Consider the following 27,766-nt stretch of genomic DNA (forward strand, 5'->3'; position numbering starts at 1 on the left):
ACTGAAGAGGACTGCTAATACTGTCAGTGCAAGCAGCCTTCATTTGTCCCGAGGATAATTTCATATAACTCTGTAATGATCAGTTTCCCAAGCCCCTAACTTGTTTCCACTATTATTTCCTTTTTTTTTTTTTTTAATGTTTCCTCTTGAGAAAACTGAGCGGACCCAGAGTATCATCCCGAGTTATAGAGATTTAAGGTTGAATTTCTCCTCACGTTTAGGTAAAGGGATAAAACCTGGGCAATTGTTGGGAAAACAGATTTGCCGCAAAAGACAGTATTTTCCTTTGGAGGGCGTGGAGCGCTGTGTTTAAGATTAAGGATGTAAAAGGCCCTAAAACACTCTTTTAGTTCAGAAAGTCCCCACAGGGCTGAAAAACATCAGGAACAGCCGCCCGATCTTTTCAAGCTGCAGAGCCGAGAGGGCGGAGAAGGGGCGGGGGCTGCGTGCCCCGGCCCCACCCCGCTTCAGGATCCCGCGGAGGGCGAGGCCTGAACCCCGGTGTTACCACGTGACTCCTTCGCCTCCGGGAGCACCGACGCATGCGCGCTTGTTCTCGACGAGGCGGCCCTGGTGGTGGCGGCGGCGGCTGCTGCGGTGTCTGTGGGACAGAGACGGTGGAAGTGCCATCTTCGGCTTGGTTGGCCCAGACTGCGGCTCATGGCATTGAGTGGCATCCGTCGTCAGGTCAGCTGGGGCAGGCGTTTTGGAATTGGCCGGGCGGAGTGGCGGGGGGCGGTATTTCGTGGGGCAGGAAGGGGCCTGCCTTGTTTTAGGCCGCACTGGGGTTGCGGCCTCCCTCTCCCGCCCTGTTTGAGGCCTGGCCTGGCCTCGGCTCCCAGCTGTCCATTCCTTTCTCCTTCCCACCTGTTGGGTGGGGCAGGATGAGGTTTCTTTTCTTAGACCAAACGTTTCTCTGACGAGTGCGCCTTATGAAGGGCGGGGAAATGCGGGCCTCCACCTTGATTTAGGAAGCGTTTTGGGGTAAGTCTGAAGCCCTAGCTTCCCCAAGGGCTGGAAACCAGTGTGCTGGGGCGACTGGAAGTGGAAGGGGCTCAATAGTAGCCGTCAGAGGATTGAGAGAATTCAAATTCTGTTAATAAAAGCTTGTAGGCGCCTTGTAGTGGCGCGTTCCGCGTTCCGACTACGCAAGCCATGCTGTTGGGACCCTGAGTCACAGCACCTCAAAGATCAGCCAGAGCTTTGGCAGCATAGGAGAGAATCAGAAAAAAAGACGCTGAAGATCCTAGTAGGATCTTCTAAAGACACCTGTTGTAAAGTAATGCTTACCTTTTGTAATCAGAGACCGACACTAAGTAGTACTGCTCTTTATCTGTTATTGATGATTATAATACTGTATTATTTTATGCCGATTGAATTGTTTTTGGTTCGATGTCCATGTTGCCTTATTTTTAAGGACTTGAGGTTATTTGGCAACTGATCTAGTCTGTTCAGAAATACTTTAAACTTTTACAGCTGGAAAGGTTGAACCTTAAGAAAACACATTTTATACAGGGAAATGTGAAGCTCATGTTGGAACTTAAGTGTTTTGGTCTCTCTGGGAGCTTAAGTAGATTGAAAAAAACAACTGTCAGGTAACCCCCTCCCCCCCCCTCCCATTTATAACCTCATTCTAGAGTTGCAAAAGTTGGAACTTTCCACTGTTCAGCTTCTGGTAGGTATAAAGTGAATGAAAGGAGTTGTGCTAAAAAACTCTTAATTCGTAGATTATGAACTCTGGAATAATTAGGCATTGACCAAAGATGGCTAATTAGTGTCGGTGTATTTGGTAATATTTTTACTTGTTTACCTATAGTTGAGTAAGAAGAATTTTATTTTATTTTTTAAAGACTTTTTTTTTTTTTTTAAGATTTTATGTATTTATTTGACAGAGCACAAGCAGGGGGAGCAGCAGAGAGAGAGAGAGAGAGAGAAGCAGAGTTCCCCTGAGCAGGAAGCCTGATGGAGGGCTCAATCCCAGGACCCTGGGATCATGTCCTGAGCCTATGGCAGACATTTAACTGACTGAGCCACGCAGGCGCTCCCCCAAAATTTTATAAATCAAATGATAAAAGGTGTGTGTACACATGTGTCTTAAAGAAAAAGAACAGGGGCGGCCGGCTGCCTCAGTCAGTAGAGCACGTGACTCCTGATCAGTGTTCAAGCCCCACAGTGGGTGTAGAGATTATTTAAACATCATAAAGAGAAATAACAGAACCTTCTGTGGTATGTTAATAACTAATCTGCATGAAACATAGGATTTTGTATGTGTGTGAAAAATAGTCAAAGGAGAAAGAAAGTAGTTCCTGTCGAATGGTAATTTTTTTTTCTCCAAAGACTTCAGAGGTGATGCAGTCATTTATGTAAATATATGTATACAAAATTGAGTTTCTGGAAAATATTAAGTGTTTAATATAAATAAAAAAGGTCAGTCTGTGGACATTCTACTTAGCCTCTGAAAATAGTTTCCCAAACAAGTGGTTATGGTAGTCTCTTCTTAACAATTTGTGTCTTCAAATTGGCTTATCTGAGGATGAGGAACAGAGTAACTTGTAGATTGGAAAGCTAGTTGATTTGCAATACTCAAACTGATTTTTTGGTCTTTAGTGATGACTTTAGATTTTTTTGTGTTGCTTTGTTTTTGAAAAGAAAAATACGTGGTATGATTTTGAGTGCCTAGAGAGAGTTAAGAGAGAAGGTATTAAATTAGACTTCACATTTTTAATTAAGTATGGGTTAAATGATCCTCCAGAAGACCTTTTAAATTTTAAGATGGCATGCTGAATTGTTAGTGAAATGTTTAAAGTTTGCTATAACTAGGGACGCCTGGGTGGCTCAGTTGGTTGGGCAGCTGCCTTCGGCTCAGGTCATGATCCCAGCGTCCTGGGATCGAGTCCCACATCGGGCTCCTTGTTCTGTGGGGAGCCTGCTTCTCCCTCTGCCTCTGCCTGCCACTCTGTCTGCCTGTGCTCGCTCGCTCTCTCTCTCTTTCTGACAAATAAATAAATAAAATCTTTAAAAAAAAAAGTTTGCTATAACTAAACTAAAAGTTGAATGTATGATGTAAAACTGTATTTTTTAGTGTATATGTAGTCACATTATAATTTATCATGTTTCCTTTCATGCTTGTGGACTTGGGCCTCTAATACGATTTTATAAGAAAGTGAAATGTAGAAGGGCATTGATTGGTTTGTGAATTGAGAAAAGGAAAATTAGTTAGTCTAAGAGAATAGAGTAAGCCAGGGTTCGGACATGAAAAATATATTGAGCCCTGTAAAAAGCAATGAGGAGGAATACTGTAGGATTAGTATATTTGAAAAGCTGAGTTGCGACCAGATTTGTCACTCCACTTTTTCAACAGAGATTTAATGTGCTGTTACATACTAGACACTGTTTTAGGTTCTAGGAACACAGTGGTGAATAAAACCACGGCCTCTGTTCTGCTCATTTTAATATTACAGTAATATTAATTTATCTGTAGCAGTAGTATAGCAGTGTTTTTCAAGTTTTTTGACTGTGACCCATAGTAGGTTGTGCATGTAATATTGCATCCAAATAAACAGTAGTTGCATTCTGTGTGTATTTCGGCATGCCCTTAGTGTGTGCATGAACTCTGATATATTGTTTTCAATTCTGTATTTTTCCATTTAAAAAAATGAGAAGCTGATTGGAATCAGTCTGAAATTTGAAAAACATTACTCAAGAGGCGATGTAAAATAGGGGTGCCTGGCTGACTGAGTCAGTAAAGCATGTGGCTCTTGATCTCTGGGTTGTTAGCGTCCCACGTTGAGTGTGGAGATTGCTTAAATAAACTTAAAAAAAGAGGGGAGATGATAATTACTGAAATTGTAGTAATAGCACTGTGAATGAAGAGGATAGTTAATCTTTATGGCAAGGTATTTGTGATTATTTTGTGAATGAGGCCTAGAGAGGTTAAGTATCTTGTTCAGTGTTCCCTAATGAGTAACTGGGCCAGATTTTTTTTTTTTTTTCCTTAAGATTTTATTTATTTATTTGAGAGAGGAAGAGAGATAGTGACAGAGTGAGAGAGTGCACAAGCAGGGAGGAGAGGGAGAAGCAGGCTCCCGCTGAGCAGGGAATCTGACACAGGGCTCAATCCCAGGACCCTGGGATCACCACCTGAGCCAAAGGCAAATGCTTAACTGATGAAACCACCCAGGCGCCCCTGGGGCAGATCTTTAATTCAGTTCTGTTGGAGCCTAAAGCCCAAGTATTTTTTTTTAAATGATGTTATTTATTTATTTGACAGAGCGAGAGAGCGCAAGCAGGGAGAATAGTAGAGAGGGAGAAGCAGGCTCCCTGCTGAGGAGAAAGCCCTATTTCGGGCCATCCCAGGACCCTGGGATCATGACCTGAGCTGAAGGCAGATGCTTCACCATCTCAGCCACCCAGGGACCATCCCTAAAGCCCTAGTACTCTCATTTGGTTATGAAAGTAATATATTAGTTTTTATTCTGGGAGGACTAAGGACTCAGATACTGTTTATTTATTTTTCAGTGAATTGAGTGTGTAGTACTAGGCCTCCTGGTATATTGTATCCCTGTGTATTGGTAGATCTGGTCTTGACTCACAAGAAATTTGTAGTCTAGGTGGAAAGATGATATCAAGTGAGTACCTCAAATGTGATTTGTGCTATGGAGAAAAAGAATTCTGTGGAGCATCATGGAGGGAACCTAACTAATTTGGAGTGTATGGGAAAACTTTCTAGGAAGTGGTGTTTAAACTTTCCATGCAGAAGAATGAGTAGGCTTCAGCTAGGTTGAAGGGTTCTAAGTGGGGGTGGGGTAGGGGGTGGGAGAGTATTCCAGATGGAAGAAACTGGGTACACTAAGGCCTTGAAGTGGAAAGGGGCTGAACTGGAAAACAAAACAAAACCAAATTTCAACAAAAGGAGAATTTCTTGGCTGCAGAAGTTGGTAGAGAATGGGGAGAGTTTTGGTGTTAGAATGGGTTTGAATCCTGTCTCTTTGCCTTACTAACTAACTATATAACCTTTGACAAATTAATTAGTCAGTTTTGTTTTTCCTATTCTTAAAAATGAGTAAATGGCATATATCAAAATACTTGTTCAATAAATGGTGTCTCAGGATTATGACAAATAGCTAGTAATTGAAATCATAGCAGTATATGATGATACACTTTCATTCATTCTTTTCACAAATAAGTGTCTTCAGTGTGCCACACAGCTCAATATGCAGTAATTGAAGTGTGTGTGTGTGCGTCTGCGTGCGTGTGTGTAGTCACAGCAAATGTCACAAAAGAATATACCCTTACTGTGTGCAAAGCAGTCTGATAAAATTTTTTCCATTTTATTTTTCATTTGCAAAATAGGAGAAAAAGTTGGTCTGAAGCAGTCTACAGTTTGAAAAATACTGTTGTAGTGGGGAGATACTGATTACTTAAACTACAGCAGTACTTCTGTGAATAAAAAGAAGGGGATGGTTAATTCTTATGTTAGGGTATTCTAAATAAGTAAATTATTATGTTAGAGTATAATATTATGGATAAAAGAAAAAAAGGACAGTAAAGGGGATCAAATACAGTAAAAGGGATCATGTATGCTGGGAATGGAAGCAAGTTAAAAAAAATTTTTTTAAAGATTTTATTTATTTATTTGACAGAGAGAGATCACAAGTAGAGAGGCAGGCAGAGAGAGAGAGAGAGAGAGAGGGAAGCAGGCTCCCTGCTGAGCAGAGAGCCCGATGCGGGACTCGATCCCAGGACCCTGAGATCATGACCTGAGCTGAAGGCAGCGGCTTAACCCACTGAGCCACCCAGGCGCCCCGGAAGCAAGTTAAAATTTTAAATAGGATTACCCAGGTAGGTCTTACTGAGAAAGTGACCTACCTACCAACCTCCCTTCCTCTCTTCCTCCTTTTCTCCCCCTCTTTCCTACCTTCCTTCCTTTCTCCCTAGATTTATTTATTTGAGAGAAAGGGAGTGGTCGTGGGCTTGGAAAGGGAGAGAATCTCAAGCAGACTCCCTGCCAAGCACAGCGCCCCACACCAGGCTCAGTTTCAGGACTCCGAGATCTTGACCTGAGATGAAATTAAAAGTCAGACGCCCCGAGAAGGTGACATATCAATAAAGGAGGAGTTAAGGAAGGCTTCTGGGAGAAAATCACTCTAGTAGAGGAAACAGCCAATTTAAAGGCTCTAAGGCTGGAGAGTGTGGTCTGTTTTAGAGAAAACAAGATGCCAGTGCAGCTGGGGCTGAATTGGGTTAAGAGTAGGAGAAGATGAGGTCAAAAGATAAATGGTAAGAGGAAGACAGTGAGCCATTTCAAGGACGTTGACTTTTACCCTGTGAGATAGAGCAGTGGAGTGGCATGGTTTTATTTGTGTTTTAGAAAGAATACTACCTGCTGTGCTGAGAATGGACTGGGGACAGGGAGGTAGGGTGGGTGCAGCAAAAAGGACGAAGCAGGAGACCTATGTAAGGTTATAGAAGACTGTAATAGTATTCTAGATGAGAGGTGGGTGGTTTGAATGAGAATTATAAGATGTGGAATTCTGAATACATATAAAAGTTTCCGTAACAAAGTGGTTGGGTGTGAAAGAAGGAAAAGTCAGGGATGATTCCCAAGATTTTTGGCTTGAGCAACTGAAAGGAGGGATTTTCTGTTAGCAGATATGGGGAAGGCAGTAGATAGAGCAGGTTTTGTAGAAGAGATCAGAAGTTCACTTAGGGACATTTTGTAATTTGAAATGGCTCTGTATGTGTAGGTGATAAAAGTAGCAGTTGAATATATGGATCTGGAGTCTGGAAAAAAGGCTGGAGATAGCATTTGGGAGTTGGCATGTAATTAGTATTTGTATTTAAAACTATGTGAGATTGGGAGTTAATGGAGATAGAGAAGGAATAGATGAACTTGAAAGAAAGATTGAGTGCCTCAGGAGACTAGTACTTGGAAGGAAGAGTGATTGTGAGGTAGAAAGGGGTGATGGTGTGACTCGTAAGCCAAGCGAAGGAAATATATCAAAGGGAAGAACATTTTCAGCCCAAGGAGAGTGTTGATTGAGAAAAGAAGAGAGTTGAGTACAAAATGTTGGGTGCTACCAATTCTTACAGGACTGTTGAGAAGAAAAAAAAATTAATTCTTCAGAATGGTAGGGGGAAAGCTAGGTGAATGTGATGTGTCAGAAAAATAAAAGAGAATCTTACAAGTAGAAAGTCATCATTACTGTTGGATGCTGTAAATAGTACATCAGGAAGATGTGACCTTGGCAAATTTTAGAGAGTGATGAAGAAACCAAATTGAAGAGTAAATGGAGGTTACAGAAGTAGAGATAACAAGCTTGTACAACCTCATTGGCTTTGTCCTTAGAACAAAATCCAAATCCTTAACATAGCTTTTGATTGATTATCCTTCATTTGTTTTTAAGCTAAGTTGTCGTATATACATCATGAATTATTATATAGAAGAAGAAAAACATTTACACTTGAAGGTTGTTGGATTTAAGAACTGAAAGAAACTGATAAGGGGAGAGTAAAGATAATTTAAGAACCCCTATTCTTGAGATGGGTGGGAGAAATGATCAAATCATGAATTCAGGGTGTGACCTTTGCTAGGAGCAGAGATACTTTCTCCATTATGGCCAAGGGAAGGAGGAGGACCAGTAATGATTTCAGCCACTATAGGAGTGCTGTAGAGGAGATACAAAACAAATACTTTGAGAATGGGAAAGAGGCAAGACCATAAATGAGATGAAGATTCAGAGGTTGGTATCATGATAGATTTTGCTTCTTGGAGATGTAAAGAATTTTAAGAAGGAAATGGAGGCTTAATAGAAATCTAAGAGAATAAAGATTGACCATTGGTTGTGGCAGCTAGCTTCATTATGAGAAATTAGTATTTTTATTGGAGTGGTATAGACTGGACTGCATAGTGAACCAATAGATAGTTATTTTCTTGGGAGCCTGCTCCCCCCCACCCCCGCCACCTGCCTCTCTGCCTACTTGTGATCTCTCTGTCAAATAAATAAATAAAATCTTTTTAAAAAAAATACTAAATGAACAGGGTTGAGCATAATTGTAAACCTAATTTCAGTAAAAAAAATATGAAAACAAAATAACATCATGTAAACCCTAAAAGACAAAGGGAAGAGGAAGTGTCAACATGAGAATTAAATGTTTTGGAAGAAACAGAGTAGATTTCACTGATGAACTTAGGTTTTCATTTTTTTGCATTCAGTTCTTTGCCTGCAGAGAGGGAAGTTAATAAGAAATAGAAGGATCTTCCCACAAAACTCCAGAAAGGCTCAGGAATTTTGGTTACCAAGTGCCTCTGATGATGAAAGTGCTGAGTAGGGCTAAAATTTCTAGGATTAGTTGAAATTCTGGAGTAGTTTAGACCCTACTTTTTTTTTAAGACCCTCCATTTTTCTTTTCCATATAATATAGTCAGCAAAAAGCTAGATGTTTATTATTTGAAAAGGGTAGAACCAGAGAAGGTTTGACATAGCTGGTGGGAGTTGAGACAGGGGTGAAGGGTACTGATGAAAATGGGAAATTGAATAAAAGTTTACTTATTGAATGGTAAGATAACTAGCCTTGTTTTTCTTCTTTGCGCCTAGAATGCTTATTGTCTCTTTATATTTTTTTAAGTTGAAGCATTCTTCTTTGGGAAAACTTAACACCAGGGAAATGATGTGAAGCACTGACATTTAATGAGTTCCCCCTCAATAGAATGCCATCCTGCACTGAGGTTCAAGCTTTATCTAGCTTCTGATTATGTGTGATGCGTCACACTTCTTGAACAGCAGTTTGAAGATCTCTATTTGAGAGACCAAAACAGTCAAAAAACACACAGAAGAGATAGGTCTGAGAACAGAAGAAAATTCAAAGTGATTTATAGAGAGATAGCAGGAGATGTTGCACCATTGAAACAGAATAGGAGACTAAAATGGATTATTCAGAGTAAAAGGAATTAAAATTTTGATTCATATATTAAAAACCTAGTAAAAGTGATCTCAGAGTAGAATGAGTCAAGGAGGACGGGGAAAAATGTAGGAAAAGCTAAGAAAAGTAGAGGATCAGTCCCTGAGGTCCCAACAACTTGAGTAATGTGAGTTCAACAAAGATAAAACTGAGGGGAGAAAATTATTACATAAATGATAAATATGGAATATAAGAATTGAATGATGTAAATATTTAGATTAAAATAGGCCTTCTGAATGAATGCCAGCAGAATGAGTAGAAAAGACTTAAGGCAAATCATTTTGGAACTTCAGAACACCTGGATTAAATGCTAGCTACCGTGGAGAAAAAAAAACATGTCTCATATAGAGGAGTTTTCTCAATAGCATTACCCTAGGGGCACCTGGGTGGCACAGTAGGTTAAGGGCCCAACTCTTGGTTTCAACTGAGGTTGTGATCTTGGGGGGGGGGGGGTGGGATTGAGCCCCGTGTTGGGCTCATGTTCAGGGTGGAGTCTGCTTGGGATTCTCTCTCCCTCCCTCCCTCTCCTGTCCCTCCCTTCTGCACTCCTGTGCACTCTCTCTCAAATGATGAATAAATCTTCCAAAAAAACAAAACAAAACCCTGTATTAGGAAACAATGAAAAGATGCCTTCAAAACTTTTTATTTTTATTTTTTCCAAAACTTTTTTTTTTTTTTTTAAGTAATCTGGATGCTTAATTTGGGGCTTAAACTCACCACCACTCTGAAACCAAGAGTCTCAGGCTCCACTGACTGGGCCAGCCAAGTGCCCCCTCTTTAAAACTCTTAAGAAGCAATTAATTTCTTTCTAGAATTTTATACCTAGACAGTCTATCATTCAATTATGAGAATTTTAGAATTGAAAAGTCTTAATTTTTTTTACTCCTCATGTGCTTTTTCAGAAGTTTATAGAAATGATTTTCTAAAAGAGGGAATAAATCAAGAATGAAAAATAGTTTGGCTGTTGTAAATGAGATTCAGCCCAGGAAAGGAGTTAAAGGAATTCCTTGGGTCAAATAGAACAGACAAACTTAGACAAGACAAACCAGTCTGGATTGCTGCAGAAGGTTATATGGTTTCAAACAGGATGTCTCCTAAAGGGAAAATGGACTTAATAGTATGAGTGTCAGTTGTTTTTTTGTTTGTTTGTTTTTATTTTAGTAAACTATGCCACATGTGGGGCTCAAACTCATGACCCTGAGATCAAGAGTTGCATGCTTTACCAACTGAGCCAGCCAGGTACCCTGAGTGTTGGTTGTTTTTGAAGGAATTTTTTAAGAGCTCTTCAGGAGGTTGAGGTCAATGATCAAAGAAAACCAAGCATATGAAAATAATGAAAGATTTAAAGAGGTAGAAGCAAGGAAATGTAATTAAATGTAATTATAGTATACATGATAGCGTGGGGAAAAAATGTTTACATAGGCATACTAATGTAAACCTGAATGTTGATTTAACTCCAAACTGATTGCAATTAGATCATGTTTGTGAGAGGGAAGTTATAGAGGCATGTTTGGTATAATAGCTAAATTCTAATCTTATCTAATAGAGCAAATGTCTAAAATTTAAAAATCAAGAAATAAGATAGACCTCCAGATAAACTCTGTTGTCTGCTAATTTGTGAAGAAAGGCAACAGCTTTTTTCCTCCTCTAAAAACTTTTTCAAAAAAATTTAAGTGTGTTGTGGAATTCTTTTGTCTTTTCCTTAGTTATTTTAAAGTATAACATCAGGATTGGAAAATGCTATTTGAGGAGATTGTTGTTTTCAGTGATACTTTCATTTGTGTGAATTTATAGACTTCCACATGCTTTTATCTCATCTGATGCTCCCAATAGCCCTATGCAAGTATTATTGGTCCCTAATTAGAAGTGAGGAAGAAAGTTTAAGTCTGACTAGGATCACATGCTCTTAAGGGAGAGGACTAGGACTCACTCCCCTTATCCCCTGTTCATTTTAATATTTACCATACTATATCTTCTGATGAAGGAAGGATTTGGATGGGAACCTGGATGGCTCAGTTGGTTAAGCATCTGCCTTCGGCCCAGGTCGTGATCCCAGGGTTCTGGGATGGAGCTCCCTATCAGGCTCCCTGCCCATTGGGGAACCTCCTTCTCTCTCTGCTCCCTGTTTGCGTACTCTTTTGCTATCACTGTCTCTCTCTCGTATAAATAAAATCTTAAAAAAAAAAAAAAAGTATTTGGAAATTCTTTTTTTTTTTTTAATTTTTATTTATTTATTTGACAGAGATCACAAGTAGGCAGAGAGGCAGACAGAGAGAGGGGAAGGGAAGCAGGCTCCCTGTTGAGCAGAGAGCCCGATGTGGGACTCGATCCCAGGACCCTGAGATCATGACCTGAGCTGAAGGCAGAGGCTTCAACCCACTGAGCCACCCAGGCGCCCCAGTATTTGGAAATTCTAATTCCTAGTCTTTTGTACTTTATATTTGCTAATTCAGTTATTTTTTTAAAAAATATTTTGTTTATTTATTTGACAGAGATTTCACAAGTAGGCAGAGAGGCGGGGGGTCGAGGTGGAGCAGGTTCCCTGTTTAGCAGAGAGCCCAATGCGAAGCTTGATTCTAGGACCCTGAGATCATGACCTGAGCTTGAGGCAGAGGCTTAACCCACTGAGCCGCCCAGGTGCCCCCTAATTTAGTTATAATTAAACTGTTGTCTTACTTTTTTTTTTTTTTTTTTTGTGATAAAAGCCACATAACATAAAATTTACCTTAACTATTTTTTTTTTTTGACAGAGAGAAATCACAAGTAGGCAGAGAGGCAGGCAGAGAGAGAGGAGGAAGCAGGCTCCCTGCTGAGCAGAAAGCCCGAAGTGGGGCTTGAACCCAGAACCTGGGATCATGACCTGAGCCGAAGGCAGCGGCTTAACCCACTGAGCCACCCAGGCGCCCCTACCTTAACTATTTTTAAGTGTATAGTTTAGTAGTGTTAAATATATTCACATGGTTGTATATAGACTACCAGAACTTTTCATCTTACAAATCTGAAACTTCATGCATTAAACAACTTCCCTTTTCTCCCTCACTCCATTCCCTGGTAACTGCATTCTACTTTGTTTCTATGAATTTGATTACTCTAGATACCTCATATAAGTAGAATCATGCAGTGTTTGTCTTTTTTTGTGACTGGCTTATTACTTCACTTAGGATAATATCCTCAAGGTTCATCCATATAGAATATGACAGGATTTCTTTCATTTTAAAAAGGCTGAATAGGTGTGCCTGGATGGCTCAGTTGGATAAGCATCAGACTCTTGATATAGGCTCAAGGTTGAGAGATTTGAGCCCTGCTTCAGCTTCCCCGCTGGGCATGGAGCCTGTTTTAAGAGTCTCTCTCTGCCCCTTCCCTCTTGCTCACTCTTGAACACCCTCTCTCTCTTTCTTTTCCCCCTATTAAAAAAAAAACCCTAAAGGGTGAACAATATTTCAATGTATATACTACATTTTGTTTATTCATCTGTCAATGGACATTTGAGTTGTTTCCTCCTTTTGGCTATTGTGGATAGTGCTGCTATGAATGTGGGTGTGCATGCAGCTGTTTGAGTCCCTGCTTTCAGTAATTTGGATATATACCAGGTGGGATTCTTTGGTCGTATATAGTTCTCTTTTTAATTTTTTCAGGAACCTCCATACTGTTTTCTGTAGCAGTTGAATCATTTTAGAATCCTACCAACAGTTTACAAGGATTCCAGTTTCTCATCCTTGCCAAGACTTGCTATTTTCTGTTTTTTTTTGTTTTTTTTTTTGTTTTTTTTCGGTAGTAACTATCATAATGGGTTGTTATATGATAACCTCATTGTGATTTTGATTTGCATTTTATTGATTAGTGGTGTTGAGCATGTGTTCATATGCTTGTTGGCTATTTGTATATCATCTTTGGAGATATACTGTTGATGTCCTTTGCTCATTTTTAAATCAAGTTTTTTGTTGCTGTTGCTGAGTTGTAGTTCTTTATATATCCTGGATAGTAATCCATAATTGGATATAAGATTTACAAATATTTCCTCCTATTCTGTTGTCTTTTCATTCTGGTTTTTTTGTTGTTGTTGTTTGTTTGTTTGTTTGTTTGTTTTTAAGATTTTATTTATTTGTCAGAGAGAGTGAGCACAGGCAGACAGAGTGGCAGGCAGAGGCAGAGGGAGAAGCAGGCTCCCTGCCGAGCAAGGAGCCCGATGTGGGACTTGATCCCAGGACGCTGGGATCATGACCTGAGCTGAAGGCAGCCGCTTAACCAACTGAGCCACCCAGGCGTCCCTCATTCTGTTGATCTTTGATGCACAAAAGTTTTAAACTTTGATATAGTCCGTTTGTGTATTTTTACTTTTGTTCCCTTTGTTTTTGATATTTCTGGGAAATCATGGCCAAGTGCAATATCATGAAGATTTCCTCTGTGTTTTCTTTTAAAATTTTTATATTTTTAGGTTTACATTCAGGCTTTTAATCCATTTTGAGTTAATTTTTGTATGTGGTATAAGGTAAAGCTCCAACTTCATTCTTTTGCATGTGAATATCCAGTTTTCCCAGCACATTTTATTAAATTGATTGCCTTTTCTTAGTTGAATGATTTTGTACCCTTGTTGAAAATCATTTAACTATATATGCGGAAGTTTATTTCTGGGTTCTTTGTTCTTTTCTGTTGGTTTGTTGTCTTTATGCTAAAACCACAATTGTCTCCTTTTGATATTTTTGCCCCTTTACTGTGTTATGTTGCTAATTGGAAGTTATTGGTTGTTGTCAAGAATAAAGTGGGACTAGTTAATTACCATGTTATAAAGAATATGTTGGAATAATTTATAAAAAAATAACTTTAGTGTATTTGTTTGGCTCTGTGATTTTTGGAGTAATCAGAAAAATGATCTCCCTAAGGGTAAGGATGATGTTCTTAATTCTTTTACAGCATTTTAATTGCAGGGTGTGGAGTAATTGATAATCTCTGAAGATGCAGGGGTGTGGTAAATTTGCTGATTGCAGAAGAAGCCATTATGTTCCACTTAAATATTAGAATAGGCTGGTGGTAAATGACTCAAGACTCTAGCGACCAACATTTTCTTGTTGGTTTGACATTGGCTTTGAAATAAAAAGACACGAATCAATGACTAATTTGCATATGGAAAATTAATCTTCAAATGTGTCTTTTCTTTAAAGGAAGGGGAAGAAGAGAAAAAAAAATTGAAAGCGTCTTTGCCTTTTTAGGGCCTCATATGCCTCAAACATGGAAAAGCTAATGGGAATGGAACTTATTTTTTCTCATAATCTAGTACTTTGGATTCTGTTTTACTGTGTATCAAGTGGGTTTGCTTCTTGTATTATTTTTCATCACATGTATCTGTAGATTTATTTCTATCATTTCTTTTCAGATTCTTCTGGCTCTACCCTGCTTATTCTGCTGCTTACCCTTCCTCTTCCCCAATATAAAACCTGGTTTCTCTCGTCTTCAAATCAGTTCTAATTTCTACCTGTTTGTCGACTGTCAAGATGGATTTTTCTGTCAAGTGGGCTTTTCTCTATTCTGGATAATTATTCTTTCTATTGTTCTAAAACTTACAGTTTTTCAAAGTTAAGACCCAGTTTTTTATTTCATGAAGCCCTTCTAGATGGCTGTAATTTTCACTTGATTTCTATAAACTTTCACTTTGTTTCATTTAAAATTCTCTGTTTTGCCTGTTTTTTATCTCTTTCCAATGAATTTAATAAGCCCTAGAGTAAGGACTTTCTGTTATACTTAAATATTCTCTACCAGGAATGTAATATAGTACTAGACATACATTAGGCATTAACTTTTGTCTCCACCCAAACTACCCCTATTCCCTTATTTTTCTCTTCTCTCTCTTCTCCTCCCCCACTACTTTTTTTTTTTTTTTTTTTTTTTTTTTGAGAGAGAGAGAGAGAGTGCATGCATATGCATGAGTGGAAGGAGGATGAGGGGGAGAGGGAGAGAGAAGATCCTCAAGCAGACTTCCATGAGCTTGGAGCTCCTTGCAGGACTTGATCCCAGGACCCTGAGATCATGACCTGAGCCAAAACCAAGAGTTGGATGCTCAACCAATGAAGCCACCCAGGCATCCATTCCCACTTCTTTTCTCCTGATTTAACATGTTAAATTTCTCCTTTTTTGGGATAAAATTTGCTTCATACTATATTTTGAAATAATGTTATGAACATGTTTTAAGATTTGTATTTCATAGCTACTTGACGTTTACAAGATACCCTCTATACACACAAAAAAACTAGTAAGAAGGGGCGCCTGGGTGGCTCAGTGGGTTAAGCCACTGCCTTCGGCTCAGGTCATGATCCCAGGTCCTGGGTTCGAGCCCCACATAGGGCTTTCTGCTCAGCAGGGAGCCTGCTTCCTCCTCTCTCTCTGCCTGGCTCTCTGCTTACTTGTGATTTCTCTCTGTCAAATAAATAAATAAAATCTTAAAAAAAAAAAAAGAATCTTCTTAAAAAAAAAACTAGTAAGAAAAACTAAAAAAAATTTTATAATGTATATTATAAAGATCTTCTTTCCTTAGTTTACAAAGAGCTTGTACAAACAAATAAGAATAAAAATTAGTAATGTAATAGAAAATATGAGTGAAGGATGTGAAGGCATTTAAGAAAAAAATAGAAATTCAGCTTTCTTGTAGTTCAATGCAAATCACAATGAGGTACTATTTTTTTTAATCAAATGAACAAAAATTAGGTTTTGCACATAGTGTGAAATTGGCATTGTGTTATTAGTAACTGATAACGTCAGGGCCGGCATTTCTTTCTTTTCCTTGCCAATTCCTTATTGACTGTTTTAAAGACATAGGTTGTTTTAGATATGTTCACATTCAAGGTGATAAGAAAGTGGTAGAATCTACACTATTTATGACTGTCCCTTTTTGTCAGAAAAGCAAAATCTTTCCCAGAGCTCTGTAGTAGATATCCTTTTCAGTCTCATGATTCCCACATGCGGCTAGATACTTTGTTACTCAGACCAGAAACAGGTTTTACTAGGAAGATGGTAAGAGAGGATATTGGATAGGCAACTGAAAATGTCTTGCCACATGGCTCATGCAATTTTTCTAGAGAAAAATTTCAACATTTTCCCCAATTTAATATACACATATTCTTTAATATACACAGATTGTTTGATTCAATGTTTCCGTTGTTCAGAGATCAAGAATGAAGTTAATATATTTCTTTAATAGATAGCTTTGGCTTTTAAAAGGTGGTTTTCATGATGCCAAATAAACATTTGGAAGATGTTCCTCTTTATTTGTGTTTCCACAGATCATTAACTGAAGACAACATAAACAAATATGCAAAATTCTCACATGGATGAGTACAGAAATTCTAGTAATGGCAGCACAGGCAACAGTTCAGAGGTAGTGGTAGAACAGTCTGCTGATTTCAGTACTGAGATTATGAATGTGACGGAAATGGAACAGTCCCCTGATGGATCTCCTAATGTGAATGCAGCTGCAGAAGAAAATGAAGTAACAAATGCTGTGGACCTTCCAGTGACAGAAACAGAAGCAAATTTCCCTCCAGAGTATGAAAAATTCTGGAAAACTGTAGAAAGCAATCCTCAGGATTTTACAGGCTGGGTATATTTGCTTCAGTATGTAGAACAGGAGGTTAGTAACTATTTAAATGGGATTAGAAGGGACAGATGAATCAAGTAATATCAGATGAGGTTTACTGTTTTGTAATTAAACTTGCCTCTTTTATGATTTTCAAATTAAGTCGATAACATTAGATATGTACATTTTTAGCTTTAAAATAACTTTTATAACATTTGTACCTATTTGTCAACATTAGCAGAGTCTAATATTTGTAATAATTGGTGTGTATGCGCAAATGTATATTTTAATCACTTAAATAAAAAGTTGCCTTGCTCTCTGACAGAATTACTTCCTTTTGTTTCAAAGGATAAGACTGTAATATATAAGAAAAAGATCTGTGTGTGTATGTGGTTTTTAAATCTGCGAGTTTATTTTATTTGAGATACTACAACTGGAAGAAATAATATTTTTGTGACATTAACTTCCAGGATTTTTAAACACCTTGTTTTATTTTCATCAGAATCACTTGATGGCTGCCAGGAAAGCGTTTGACAAATTTTTCATACACTATCCATATTGCTATGGTTACTGGAAAAAGTATGCAGACCTTGAAAAGCGGCATGACAACATTAAACAATCAGATGAGGTGCGTACATTACTGAATAAAATTATCTCCATTAGGTACTGTAAGCCAAATAATAAAACAAAAACTTTTTTTTTTTTTTTTTTTTTTGGCTGGCAGTACCTACGATTTATGGTCAAACAATTTTATAGGGTATTTTATTTGCATTTGTCACTCTTGTGGCATTTGTAGCTAATATTTTCTCTCTTTGTTGGCAGGTGCGTTAAACCTCTACAGTTTGTCAAGCTTTGCAGTGCAAGCCTCTGTATTACACTGCAGCTTAACAAGTAGGGCAGGGCTTTTCTCTCACTTACATTTATTTCTCATTTTCCAAACAATATAGTTGGTTTGCTAGTCACATTTGCTACGTCTTATTGCATTTTTGGTCAGACGCTGTCATTGATGCTCTAATGGGTCTGTGCCCTATGGTCTGTAACCCAAAGCCTGCCCACACAACCCGGTCAGAATGCAGGGACTGCTGCGCTTTGAAGATCAAGACTCTGCACGTGGGGATCAGAACATTGCCATGTTCTATCCAACCTCCACCCAAATGGTAATGGTAGATTATTTAAACAAAATTCCAGTAATTAGTATTTCTAAGGTTCACCGGATAACACAGTGTTGCCTCTCTGTTAAGAAATAATTAAATATTTGAAGTACAGTTTGTTGTTTTCTTCTTAGGTATATCGACGGGGGCTTCAGGCAATACCTCTTAGTGTTGATCTATGGATACATTATATAAACTTCTTAAAAGAAACATTGGACCCTGGTGATCCTGAGACAAACAGTACAATAAGAGGGTATGCTAAAAATTGATATTCAGATGCCTTCAAAATAGAAATAAGTCAAATATTTTGATGTTGACAGTAGAACTACTCATGAATGCTAAACTGAATGTTTAACATATATTTCATTTTCACTATTTAAAAAAAGATACATGTAATAAACTGACTCATGATTATAAATATAGATAATAATGTCCTCATTTCACACGCCCCCTTCCTTATGTTCCCAATCCCATTTCCTCCATGATTTATGAATTGTGTTCTTTCATATATGGATGTGTATACATGTATGTATTGTACATATTTGATTTTTTTTAATGTAACAGGCTGTTTTAGAATCTCTTCCTATCGTAATTTTTCAAGCATTGCAAAAGTATTTTGTGGTATTGAAGTACTATATTTATTTGACTAAATTTTTATTTATAGGAAATAATCAGTGGTGCTATAAACATGTCTGTATTAGTCATTATTTATGTCGAGCATGTTAGAAATAGAACTTTTGTCAAAGAGAACACAAAACTTTTATCAAATGGTCTTTCAAAAGTGGTCAATTTTAAACTCCCACAGTATATGAAGAGTAGTCATATTTTCTCATAGCTGTGCCACATTATTTTTAACCTCCAGTGATATCTCATTATTTTCGTTTGCATATCTCTGGATTGCTCATCCCAGTTTGCCATCTTTTTGTATACTTGCATCAGCCATTTGCTTATTGCCTGTTCATGTCATTTGCTCATTTTACTTTTGGATTGTCCTTTTCTTATTGATGATAGGAATTTTTTTTTAATCTGTTCTTGGTTTTTATTTTTATCAAAGTATGTGCATATGGTTTAAAAGTCATTGTTAAACTGCTTGTAACAAAAAGCAGTCCCTCCACCCCTCCTCAAATATTTTATCTGTTTCTTATATTATCCTCCATGTTTATAATAGTAACTCTTTACTGCTCTTTCTCTCTCTCTATTACATTATGATTTTGGTATAGTAGATGAGATTTTTAGTTCACTTATACCCTGTCTTCCCATTTCTTATTTTTCCAATATGGATAGGTTTCATAGCCTTTTATTTTTCCTGGAGTAAATTACCCCTTCTAACACTCCTTCCTTTTTCTCACTTGCTTTGTTTTCCTTGAACATTTAAAATTTCCTACCCCCTCCAACAGTTATTTTCAGTTGTCAGTAGTAATAACTGGACTTCCTGCAGTGTACAAATGCTATGTGTGTTTTTTTGAAGCTAAAAACTGTATATCTAGTGTTACTCTGCTTAATCTGAAATTGTGAAAGGGAGTTATACTAGGAAATTTGCAAATTCCATTTTTTACCCTTCCCCTTGGGGGATATCCCTCTTGGAACTTTCTCTTCCATAGTCTGGATTGGTTGCTTTATTCTGTTTCTGCCAAAGAGCAGTTATTTTGAGATTTCCTCATCATGAATACAGGAGATGCTTTTACCTCTTTATTGGGTTTCAAGCTCTAATTCTGAGAGTTTATAGGATCCTGATTTTTCTTGGCTGCTGCCTATCTTTAGAGGAGTGCATCCTATAACTTCTTGATAAAAGATGCTTGGGAGAAAAAAAAAATTAAGATTTTGTAAATCTGAAACACCCACTTGATGATCTAGTGGGGTATAGAGTTTTGATTTGGAAGTAATTTTTCCTTAGGGCTTTGAAGGCATCTCCATTTTTTTTTTTTTTTTTTTAAAGATTTTATTTATTTATTTGACAGAGAGAGATCACAAGCAGATGGAGAGGCAGGCAGAGAAAGAGAGAGAGGGAAGCAGGCTCCCTGCTGAGCAGAGAGCCCGATGCGGGCCTCGATCCCAGGACCCTGAGATCATGACCTGAGCCGAAGGCAGCGGCTTAACCCACTGAGCCACCCAGGCGCCCAGGCATCTCCATTCTTTTATAGCTTTTGGTTTTGTTAATGAGAAGTATGATAATTCTGTGGATTCCCTTTGTATGACTCATTTTTCCTCATGGAAGCTTTTAAAATGTTCTCTTTATCTTTGATATAAGTGCAGTTTTATAATATGCTTTGGTGTGAGTTTTCTTTTTCTAATTCATTGTGCTTACTTAGTGGGCCTTTTCATTTTATGGTGCTCATGTCTTTCTTTTCAGAGAAATGTTATTATTGAGGTGCATGGCTGGCTTAGTATAGCATTGAGCTTTTCATCTTGGGGTCATGAGTTGAGCTCTCTGTTGGGCTCAGAGTTTGCTTGGGCTAGAGTTTGCTTAAAAAAATAATAAAATTAAAAAATCATCATTAGTGTATATATTCTTATGTTGGTAATTCTCTTCCTGTGGTTTTCTCTATTGTTTTTATAGTTGTACATTGGATCTTCTGTTTTAATCATTTAATTTAATTTAATTTTTTTCACTTTTTACATGTCAGATTTTTTTGGCTTTTTGAGGTATTTCCTTGACCCTTATATTGGATTTTTAATATCTGCCATCATTTTTTTAATATTTAAGAATCTTTTTTGTTTATTGTTCCTTTTATCTTCCTATTTTTGTTACATGGCTTATATCTTTTTCTTATTTTTAAAAAAGTATAAAAAGTGTTAAAGTTATCTTCGGTTTCCAGCACTGTTTTCTCTGAAGTGTTTTATTTACCTGTTTTCATCTCTGACTTGTCTGATTTCTGCACATGTTAAAGATGAGATTTTAGGGGCGGCTGGGTGGCTCAGTGGGTTATGCCCCTGCATCTGGCTGTCTGCTCAGCAGGGAGCCCGCCCCCCCACCCCCGCCTGCCTCTCTGTCTACTTGTGATCTCTCTCTCTCTCTCTTTGTCAAATAAATAAATAAAATCTTCAAAAAAAAATAAAAGATTAGATTTTAGGGGCACCTCAGTGGCTTATTTGGTTAAGCATCTGCCTTCAGCTCAAGCCCTGATCCCAGGGTACTGGGATTGAGCCCTGTGTGGAGCTCTGCTTGTCAGGAAGCCTGGTTCTCCCTTCCCCTACTTGTGGGTGCATGTGCTCTCTCAAATAAAATCTTTTTAAAATATTAGATTTTAATAAACTGAATATAAGCTCTGTGTATTTTGTATGCAGGATATTATCGGCTGGCTTGATGGGCTTTGCAGTAGGGTGATCAAATGGGCACTCAGGTTTTTGTTGGGAGAATCCCAGTGTTGGTATTCTTACATTTTACTACTGTGCCAAGCAGTTCTTCATTGAAGGATCATCTGATCTGCCTGGGGAATGTATACCTAGCTGCTGAAATCCCATAGCTGGGTAGGAAAGGAGGTGTAAGTTCTCTTACCATTCCTTAAAGCAACCTTCTTGTAAATATCCTGTCTTTAGTTCATTAAATGCTTCTTAATCATAGTTAAGATGATTAACTCTCCTAACTCCTTCCACTTTTGTTAGTTTCTGGTGTTTTAATTTCCTAAATCATTTTGGGATTCTGCAGGGGCAGTTACATGTATTTTACTGTCTTGAAAACCTCAGACACAAACATATACATGTGTGCATGCATGCATAGACACATCCACTTAATCCTTTATGGATATATTAACATCCTCCAGTTTTGGTACATTTTTAAACTTTGTTTAGAATGTCTATCTTGTCTTTTCATCACTTTTTTCTTAAAGTGGTTCAATATTTAATCTTTTATTTGTATGTGAGTCTTTTGCCTGTTTTGCCAAAAATATGTAAATCTGGTATTTTCTTCTAATTTTTTAATAGTTTTTTTTTTGTTACTCATTCATCTGGCATCTAAGTCTGTGTCTTTTTTAAGTCATAGATTAACCTTTTATTTTGTCCAACTTTTTTGTGTTGATTTAAAATACATTTTTATCATATACTAAATTCTCACATGTACATTGTTCTGCTTTCTTGGAACTGTTTTGTGATCCATTTTTCTGTTACCTGGCCAATATCATTTTAATCCCTGTAGCTTCTTAATTTCTTTTGATATCTTTCAGGAAAATGTCCTCTGCATTGTCCTTTTTGTATGTTAGCTGAGTGTTAGAATTTGTTTTACCTGTTTCACTTAAAATTTGTTAGACCTTTGATTGGAATTTTATTAAAGTTGTAGATTAATTCAGGTAGTATAGTTCATACTGTTAAAAATCCCTCTTGATTGTAAGATACATTTTGGAAATATGTACCTGAAAGTTTTATCCCACTGGGATATCAAATCCAGTGATTAAAATTACGTACAAAAATCTCTTGAAATGAGTTAGGTTGTTTAAAAACACATGGTGTTATTTTTGTTTTGTTTTAGTAATCTGTAATTTTAGAATCTCAGAGACTTTTGAAAGCTTTAAAAACATATGTATACTTCTCATTACCTTACAAGGCAGTTGGGTTCCTTCTTGGAGAGTTATATTTTGCCAGAAAATTAGTCCTTAAATTGAGATAAAATTTGTCTCTGTCTTCTGCTGTAGATGAATCTGTTTGACAGACATTTCAGATTTCACAAATATTTAAGTATCTGCATTGTCACTCTTGATATGTTTGCAGTGTGTACATTTTGCATTGTAATTCTGTGTAAGATAAAATTACATCAAAGTATGTATATTCCTGTTTCCTTACTCTTGAAAAAGTAGCTGTTGTACACTTTTTTTGTTACTCCTTCTGCCTGTTATTCCCTACTTATATAGGAAGCAGTTAAATGTAATTTTGAATTTAGCATGATCTTCTGAAATTTTGAAATGTTTTATTTTTAATTTTTTAAAAATTGTATAACTGACATATATTAGTTTTAGTTGTACAACTTAATGACTTGATATTTGTATTATTATAAGGTACAGAAATATTTTTAAAGTGATTTTATTTTGGAAAGATAACTTAGAGGTGATTTAATTTTTCAGAACTTTCGAGCACGCTGTTCTAGCTGCAGGAACAGATTTCCGATCTGACAGACTGTGGGAAATGTATATAAACTGGGAAAATGAACAGGGTAACCTGAGAGAAGTTACAGCTATATATGATCGTATTCTTGGTATTCCAACACAGCTGTATAGTCACCATTTTCAGAGGTGGGTAGAAAAATCCAATCATTAAAATATATTTGATTATTCAGGTAATTAATTAATATTGAGGATTATAATTCTCTTGAAATGTCATGTGAGATTCTTTTAGATAAAATGGGAATAAATTTTCTTACTTGATGATCACAATTTATACACTTTTAAATTTTAACTTTTTCCCATATACTTTAGGAAATGTTTAGGAACTTTATTGTTTTTATTTATTTGTTTTTAAAGATTTTATTAGAGAGAGACAGAAATAGTGACAGAGAGCATGAGTAGGGAGGAGAGGGAGAAGCAGGCTCCCTGCTGAGTTGGGAGCCTGATGTAGGGCTTCTTTTCAGGACCCTGGGATCATGACCAAAGACAGACACCAACTGAGCCACCCAGGTGCCTACTGTTTTTAAACACAAGTTTTTCTTTATCCATTTTATAGATGAGGAATAATGGGAATCCTATCTAAGGTGTTTTGGAGTGGTGAAGGAATGAGAAAATAGAACCCAAGTTTAATTATTCTTTGTGTAAGTGGTACTAAGTTAATAGAGTACATGGCACATAAATATGCTTATTTAAAACTTACTGGTTTACTCGGGGCTCCTTGGCTGGTTCCGTCTGTGGAGCATGTGACTTTTGATCTCAGGGTTGTACGTTCAAGCCCCAAGTTGGGTGTAGAGATTACATAAAAAAAAAAAAAAAAATCTTAAAAACAGAAACTTAATGATGTACTAAAGGTACATTCTTGTGATTCATATAACACCTTATACCGAAAACATCTATTTTCGAAAAGATCTATTTTATGTGGTAAATCTAAATCTGTTCGTATTCAGTCAAAAGTAATTTCATTTAAGTTTCCCGCTACGATTTTGTCACGAGTGGTATTATTTCATTTTTATGAGTACTGTTAAAACAACTAATTCTGTGTGATGTGATTTCCACATTGTTTTCTGATGTACTCAAAATATCCCACTGCTTAAGGACTCAAAGTCTTTCTGAACAAGAAAGTATATATTGTAAGTATCTGCTGTGTTAATAAATACTTGCATGTTTTTTAGCTACCATATTTTCGACATTTTTGTTAAAACTTTTATAAGTAGTATAGTGTTAGAGCCTGTAAACTTAGTGCTTTTTTTAGTAAGTGAATTTCCAATTTTTTTTTTTTTACTAAAAAAGTTAGAAGACTATGAAGCATCTAAAAAGTTATGTGGATCAATTTGCTGAAGATTAGAGGAAGTTATGCAGATCCGGATAAGAAATAGGAATTGTATAGATCTGAATATATGATCTGTTTTTTACGAAATAGAGGAGATGTCCAGGTTTTTAGGGTATAATGACCTAGGAAGACGCTTGATTAAAGACATTATTAGGGGTGCTTGGGTGGCTCAGTGGGTTAAAGCCTCTGCCTTCAGCTCAGGTTGTGGTCCCGGGGTCCTGGGATCGAGCCCCGCATCAGGCTGTCTGTTCAGCAGGAGGCCTGCTACCCCTTCTCTCTCTGCCTGCTTCTCTGCCTTCTTGTGATCTCTGTCAAATAAATAAATAAAATCTTAAAAAAAAATAAAGACATTATTAACACAAGGCTTGACATACAGAAGTGCTTGATGCATATTTTTTGAATAAAAGAATAGAAAGATTTTAAAAATCCTTACGAGACAAAGAGGATACCTTTTCCTAAACCAATTCTTACGGGATCTACAGTATAGATAAAGTCTGTGATAAGAACTTTATTTTTGGTAAGAAAAATAAAATATAATTAGGAAACACTTGCTACATGGCATTTGCTATATGTCAGACGCCATTCTGAATGCTTATTTATAACTTAGAGCTTTATAACTTAAGCATATAACTTACAGCATTTATAATTTATTTAATCCTCACAGTAAGCCAGTGAGGATTTAATCCTCATAATAAGCCAGTGAGGTATATTATTATCCCCACTTTATGGGGATATTATTATCCCCATTTTATGGAAGTAGAGGCATAGAAATATTAAAATACTTGCATGAGGGGCACCTGGGTGGCACAGTCATTAAGCATCTGCTTTGTGCTCAGGTCATGATCCCAAGGTCCTGGGATCAAGCCCCACATTGGGCTCACTGCTCAGTGGGAAGCCTGCTTCTCCCTCTCCCTCTCCCATTCCCCCAGCTTTTGTTCCCTCTCTTGCTATCTCTCTCTCTGTCAAATAAATAAAATCTTTAAAAAAAAAAAATAAAGTATTTGTATGAGGTCACAGAGTTAGTGTTTGGAAGCTGATTGAAACATAGATGGTGTGGCTCCAAAGTTCTTGGTATAGTCTCCTCCAAATCTTTTTGTTGTTGTTAAATGAATATCCCAGGAAGCCTGGGTTGTTCAGTTGGTTAAGTGTCTACATTTGGGTCAGGTCATGATCTCAGGGTCCGGGGATCAAGCCCTGCATTGGGTTCCCTGCTCAGTGGGGACCCTGCTTCTCCCTCTGCCCTGCCCACCCCTATTTGTGCTCTCTCTCAAATAAAATCTTAAAAAAAAAAGTGAATATCCCAGTAGGTTTTTAAAATTATGTTTATGCTTATAATAGACATTGGTGGATTGCATTACACATACTGCTCTTTAATCTGCACTTTTTTTTTTTTAAGATTTATTTGAGAGAGAGAGGGAGAGGGGGAGAGAGAATCTTAAGTAGACTCTGTGCTGAGTACAGAGCTCGATGCAGGGCTCACTCTCATGACCCTGAGGTTATTACCTGAGCTGAAATCATGCATCTGATGCTTAACTGATTGAGCCATCCAGGCACCCCTAATCTCCTCTTTTTCTTTTACTATATTGATAACCACTTTCCTTATCAATGTTTATAGCACACTCACAAGTAGTGTTTGTGTAAGTAAATCTTAAGACATAACTGACTGCTTTGAGAACCAGTGGAATGTTTTCTTTTGCCTAATACATTCCTACTTGGTCATTTATTTAGTACTTGTTATATAAAAGATTATATACCATTTAAGTTGTAGAAATAAAGGCTCAGAGAAGCTATGTGTGAATAGTGTTGGCTCTCAAGCTGGTCAGAGGTGTAGAGGAGGAAGCATGTTTAAAACAAGTGTTCAGCAGCACGTGGGTGGCTCAGTTGGTTGGGCACAGACTCTTGATTTTAGCTCCAGTGGGAGTCTTAGAGTCATGGGATCGAGACCCAGAGGGGGCTCCCTGCTCAGTGGCAGATTTGCTTGGGATTCTTCTCTCCCTACACCCCTCCACTACTTCACGCATGTGCACGCTTCCCTCTCTTTTTCCTCTCTCAAATATTTTAAAATTATTATTATTATTATAATATATGATACATTATTATAATTTTCTCATAATAAAAATCTTTTATTTATTTTTTTTATTATTTTTTTAAGATTCTTATTTGTCAGATAGCAGATAGCAGAAGCACAGAGAGCTGCAGGCAGAGCAGACAGAGCAGACAGTGGGAGGAACAGGTTCCCTGCTGAGTAAAGAGCCTGATGTCGGAAGCCTGATGTGGGACTTGATCCCAGTGGGATCATGACCCCAGCTGAAGGCAGACGCTTAACCATCTGAACCACACAAGCGTCCCTCAAATAAATAAATCTTAAGAAAAGTGTTGTAAGTGCTGTCATAGAAATATTTCTGTTATGTAGGTTTATTGGATATATACTGATGACATTATCTCTAAGGAAATACGTAATTTAAAATTTTCCTTAGCATGAGAGTTTGTGATGTTGATTTAACTTCTCAGACCTGGTCCCTGGTAGTTCCTAAGCTCCAGACCTATTTAAATACTGATAATTTCCCAGCAGGCACTGCTCTTTTGTGCTTCTGTGATTTTAATACCATTTCTACTTCCCATTTGCCTGGTTAATTCATAGTACTCAAAACCATACAGCTTAATGTTTTCTGTGTGAAGTTTTAATTTGCCAAAATAGAATGTTCTGTTATTTGTGCCAGCACTTTGCCTCTTTATTTACATGTCTTTTTTTTTTTTTTAAAGATCTTATTTATTTATTTGACAGACAGAGATCACAAGTAGGCAGAGAGGGAAGCAGAGAAAGAGAGGGGGAAGCAGACTCCCTGCCAAGCAGAGAGCCCGACTCGGGGCTCGATCCCAGGACTCTGGGATCATGACCCGAGCTGAAGATAGAGGCTTAACCCACTGAGCCACCCAGGTGCCCCTACATTTGTCTTTTAAAAAAAAATTTATTTTATTTATTTTAGGGAGGAAGCAGATATAGGGAGAGAGAAACTTAAGTAGATTCCATGCTGAGCATGAAGCCCAGCATGGGGCTTGACGTGGGGCTCCATTCTTTAATCCCGAAATCGACCTGAGCTAAAACCCAGGGTCCAGAGGCTTAACCAACTGTGCCACCCAGACACCCCTACTTACTTTAACACTAATAACACTGCTTTGAAAGTATGTCTTTTTTAAACTGCTGTGCATATCTGTCAGTTTCTGAGACTTACTAATTTCTTTTATTCTTAGTATGTAGGAATAGGGCTCAGTATATATTAGACTCTTAGCCATTCTTTATTAAATTAGCTTTATATTAGGAAAGGCTGATGAACGTTTATTGCTTAATATTCATATTTTATCACCATTTGAAATAATTTCCTATATAATGTAACAGTTAATATTATATTTTTTAAAGATTTTATTTATTTATTTGACAGACAGCGATCACAAGTAGGCAGAGAGGCAGGCAGAGAGAGAGAGAGAGAGAGAGGAGGAAGCAGGCTCCCCGGTGAGCAGAGAGCCCGATGCAGGACTAGATCCCAGGACTCTGGGATCATGACCTGAGCTGAAGGCAGAGGCTTTAACCCACTGAGCCACCCACGTGCCCCATAATGTAGCAATTATTTTAAATTTGTGCTCTGTAAGTAGTCATCAATTTTATATTTTT

At 37.5% G+C, this 27,766-nt stretch overlaps 1 protein-coding gene across 5 annotated transcripts in view; it reads left to right on the forward strand.

The window, feature by feature from the left end:
* Positions 1 to 526: 526 nt before the first annotated feature.
* The window catches only part of PRPF39 (pre-mRNA processing factor 39), a 38,715-nt gene continuing 11,475 nt past the window's right edge, over positions 527 to 27,766 (forward strand). Inside the window, exons 1-5 of one of the 5 annotated variants that reach the window (XM_047736055.1) lie at positions 527 to 687; positions 16,233 to 16,579; positions 17,028 to 17,153; positions 17,811 to 17,929; positions 22,728 to 22,895. In XM_047736055.1, the coding sequence (XP_047592011.1) occupies positions 16,262 to 16,579; positions 17,028 to 17,153; positions 17,811 to 17,929; positions 22,728 to 22,895 (731 nt within the window). In that variant the 5' untranslated portion in view covers positions 527 to 687; positions 16,233 to 16,261. Of the gene's footprint in view, positions 688 to 792; positions 985 to 16,232; positions 16,580 to 17,025; positions 17,683 to 17,810; positions 17,930 to 22,727; positions 22,896 to 27,766 lie in introns of those variants that run through there. The other 4 variants (XM_047736056.1, XM_047736058.1, XM_047736057.1 and 1 more) reach the window with 4 other exon arrangements.

Source organism: Lutra lutra, chromosome 7 (genome assembly GCF_902655055.1).
Source record: "Lutra lutra chromosome 7, mLutLut1.2, whole genome shotgun sequence".
NCBI lineage: Eukaryota > Metazoa > Chordata > Mammalia > Carnivora > Mustelidae > Lutra > Lutra lutra.